This window comes from Pristiophorus japonicus, chromosome 10, assembly GCF_044704955.1.
Source record: "Pristiophorus japonicus isolate sPriJap1 chromosome 10, sPriJap1.hap1, whole genome shotgun sequence".
Taxonomy (NCBI): domain Eukaryota; kingdom Metazoa; phylum Chordata; class Chondrichthyes; family Pristiophoridae; genus Pristiophorus; species Pristiophorus japonicus.
The window spans coordinates 62724866-62728889 of NC_091986.1; the positions used below are offsets into that span (position 1 = coordinate 62724866).

Here is a 4024-nt window from a genome sequence, read left to right on the forward strand (position 1 = left end):
TTTTAATGTTGTGCAACTGGTTAAATATTCTAAATTTTTAATCTATATTTAAATAAAATATCTATGCTTGTAAATGTATGCGCATGAACTTGTATCATTGACAGATTAATGTTGAGCCTTTACTACTTGATTTTTTGAAATGTGTTGTTCGAGTGTAACTGTGCATACATGCTTGTTAGCCAACATGCCTCCCATAGATCATGCGCACTATTGTACCTCGCGTCACGACACGTCGTCTGTTGTCTGGATACCAGCTTAAATATTGCTGCAAACTAAAATTCTAATGCTTATACTCTATCGTTTCCGATCTGTTCAGCCGTGAGACACGCTTTAGGTATCAACGTGTCCACCCAAACTGTGTTGCAGGGTGCCAAAAAGGAGCGAGACGGAATAACGCGTTGTTTTACCTCGGCAAGTTGCCAAATTAATTATGTTAAAATTATATTTCAATATTTATTTGAGTGGGAAAGGTTATGCATCCAGTTGTAGTTTTTTTAAGAGATAACTGATTTGCTCCGCATTGGTTTCGTGTTTTTATTTGGATAAAGGAAATATTGGGATTCTGAAAATAGTTTATCTTGTTTAGAAACAAATGCTTACTTAGATGGGCAAGGCATAGAAGTACAGAAAAAGTCACTTGATTGTAAAAAGTTGGAAAAGACAGAAATATTTATTTGCGAGATATTTTGACCGTTGCATCCTTTGGAGTCGCATTCCATTGATGGAAAAATAAACTCAAATTCTCATCCGTTCAAGCCAAACATATTATTTTCTTTTAAACAGGTAAATCGTGAACATGGGTGATTGGAGTTTCCTGGGAAACATTTTGGAAGAAGTTAATGAACATTCCACTGTGATAGGGAGAGTGTGGTTGACAGTGCTCTTTATTTTTCGAATCCTAATTCTTGGCACGGCTGCCGAGTTCGTGTGGGGAGATGAACAGTCAGATTTTGTTTGCAATACCCAACAGCCAGGTTGCGAGAATGTCTGCTACGACCAAGCTTTTCCCATCTCCCACATAAGACTATGGGTCCTCCAGATCATCTTCGTCTCCACACCATCGTTGGTATACGTTGGTCACGCGGTTCATCATGTAAGGATGGAGGAAAAGAGAAAAGAGAGGGAGGAAGATATGAATAGGCAACAAGAAATGAACGAGGAGAGGCTGCCTTTAGCTCCCGATGAAGTTATTAAAGAGTCCAGCAAGACAAACAAGAAGTTCCGCCTGGAAGGCACGTTGCTGAGAACCTATATCTGCCACATCATTTTCAAAACAATTTTTGAAGTTGGTTTTGTGGTTGGTCAATATTTCCTCTATGGATTCCGTATCTTACCGTTGTATCGCTGCGGTCGATGGCCTTGTCCCAATACAGTTGATTGCTTTGTCTCCAGGCCAACTGAGAAGACAGTTTTTGTCATTTTCATGCTAGCTGTGGCTTCAGTATCTCTCTTCCTGAATTTCATAGAGATAAGCCACTTGGGTTGGAAAAAAATAAGGTTTGCTTTTAGGGAGCCAGTCCAACAGCATGTAGACTATCCTTCGCAGAAGCCATTCCATTCCATCAGCGTGCCCTCCGTGCAGAAATCCAAAGGCTACAAACTCCTGGAAGAAGACAAACCAGTGACCCATTTCTTCCCAATGACAGAGGTTGGGGTAGATGTGAGCCCACCCCCTTTCATCAGCTACCAAGAGAAAGCCAAGAGTGTTGATCCGGTGGAAGATCTGGTTAAGGTCTACAACGAGACGTTGCTATCCTACGAGCAGCAAGAAGATCCCGAACCAGAACAACAGGCAGAACAAGAACCACAAGTAGAACCAGAACTGGTGCCAGAATCAGAATCTGTACCATTGGCAGTACCAGAAGAAGAGGGCGAAAAGACAGATCCAGAGCCAGCGGCAGGAACGAGCGAGAGTTTAGCGGACACAAGACCACTGAGCAGGTTAAGCAAAGCGAGTAGTAGAGCTCGGTCTGACGATTTAACTGTATGATATAATAACATCAGAGAAAATATTGGAGAAAAGTAAGTGTAAAAGCCTCTGAGTACCAAAACTAAAAGGGGAAACTGATATAGGTATGGGGTACTTTGGAAAGCCTTGGTAACAGTGGCACTTTGCAATATATTCGATGAACTTTAAAATAAAGTAATTCTATATTCAATCTTTCCAACGCCTTACCTTAGCTTTTACGTTGTGCTATCACAACAGTTACACATTAAGAAACCTTTAAAACATTTATAAGAAACTATAGGGCCCCAATATTTTTATGCACGTTCATTATTTAATATTAAAAATCTGCTACCGTGTGAATTAACCATGCCTTAATCCTCATTTATGTATTTAGGCCTGGAGTTTCCTCCACATTTATGCTCAGAGAGACGTGCAAACTGGACGCAAACCAATTATGTGGCTTAAAAGATCACGGAATTTTTGGCGTAAGTGAGTTACTTGTGTAACTGCAATTTACCCAAGTCTGCTTGATCTTTTACGTCCGTCCATCAAACCCTTCATCGAAACAAATTAGGACGTGAGTTTCAGGCGCAGCAGAAATTAAATATGTATTTTTTGAGATTAAAGAACAATGTATCCACACTAATACTGCTCTGTATTTCCTATGTCATTGAATGGGATTTTATGGCCCAAATATTTTCACCATAAAAATTGAAATGCTTCCCCGATTACAGGTTCTGAAACGCTGTGCCTGATGTGCATGAATGCTGGTTAAATAAATTGAAATTAAAAATTGCGGGTTTCTCCGAAGGAGGTGACTCCGGGTCGTAAATGTTTGATGGGCAGCGATAATCTATTCGAGAAGACAGAAGAATCAAAGCCCAATCTGGCATTGACCGCTCATATACTGCTAGAGGAAGAGTTGTCCGTGTAACTGCCAGTTTTTAGTTACTAGTCTGTAAAATATTTTAAAAGATATAAACCTAACTTGCTTTAAAAGATGTTGAATAGGTTTGTGCCAGGATTTCCAAAATGTGTTGATTGCTCTTGTGTATATTTTTCTGCATCAAATGTTGTCATCATCATCAGTGGCTTTGTTTGTGCTCGTGTTAATGTTTAAATAGGTATTTGACCAGTCAGCTTAACAATATTGTCCATAATACGTGAAATACTGGATCTATAAAGTAACAACATGTAATGATATATTACAGTAATGAACACTGCTCTAAAATCATTCAAACTTTGATGCCCTAATATCACGGAGTATTCGGATATCATCACCTATCGTAGCTTCGCAGTAGCATCAACATCCTAATCATTCTTTAGATCGACAGGTGTTGGTAATGGTGCACCTTTATATCAAGCTGGTGCCGATCAGGACCTCCATCGTGAAACTGACGCAGCCAATAAATAGAAAGATGTGCAGACCATTTTTAACATGTAATCCACAATAATACATTACATATGGATGGTACTAATAATAAAAAAACTAATAAATACGGCGGAATAAAAGTGAAAGGATGTGGAGGGAGTCCAGCAAATGAAATGGGGCTGAGCTCCCATGTGCAGTAGACTAGCCAAAGGAGCAACAAGGATAAATATACACACCAGCGAAGTGATTAACTTTAAAATATCTGACTAAGAAGTTCTGAGAAATCACAATTTCGATTGTTAATCCAGTCTGAGCAAAGTGCTTCATGATTATATGTTTAGTCTGATTTTGAAAAAAAAGTTTGATGCTTACAAATTCTGCAATATAGAAAAGTAATGTGACAGACGGGCAAAATTAAGGAACGTAAATACAGATGAATTTTATATGTGCACGTGTCTACAATGAAAAAAAACTAAAACCATAGCTTCCCAGTATCGGCACCACTAGATTCACTGCATCGATAAAATTTATAAAATTGAAAAGACTAAAATTGGCAATCGAGTTCGGAGGGTACTAAACTTTTTACATTTATATTGTAATACCTCTTTTTGTCTACTAATATTATTTTAAAATTGATTTATCATTAGTTGGTTGCAAGTTTAGCTCATTAAGAGAAGGATTATATAAAAATAAAATACATTAGA

General features: G+C 38.3%; 1 protein-coding gene across 3 annotated transcripts; it reads left to right on the forward strand.

Moving 5' to 3' along the window:
* The first annotated feature begins 796 nt into the window (after window positions 1–796).
* gja8b (gap junction protein alpha 8 paralog b) lies at window positions 797–1990 on the forward strand. Of its 3 annotated transcripts, none has more exons than XM_070891433.1 (2): window positions 797–1843; window positions 1892–1990. In XM_070891433.1, the coding sequence occupies exons 1-2, from the start codon at window positions 797–799 to the stop codon at window positions 1988–1990; spliced, it is 1146 nt and encodes a 381-aa protein (XP_070747534.1). The 3 variants fall into 3 exon arrangements, with proteins under 3 accessions (XP_070747534.1, XP_070747535.1, XP_070747533.1); XM_070891434.1 differs by having other exon boundaries at window positions 797–1772; window positions 1824–1990; XM_070891432.1 differs by having other exon boundaries at window positions 797–1990.
* Window positions 1991–4024: the final 2034 nt, after the last annotated feature.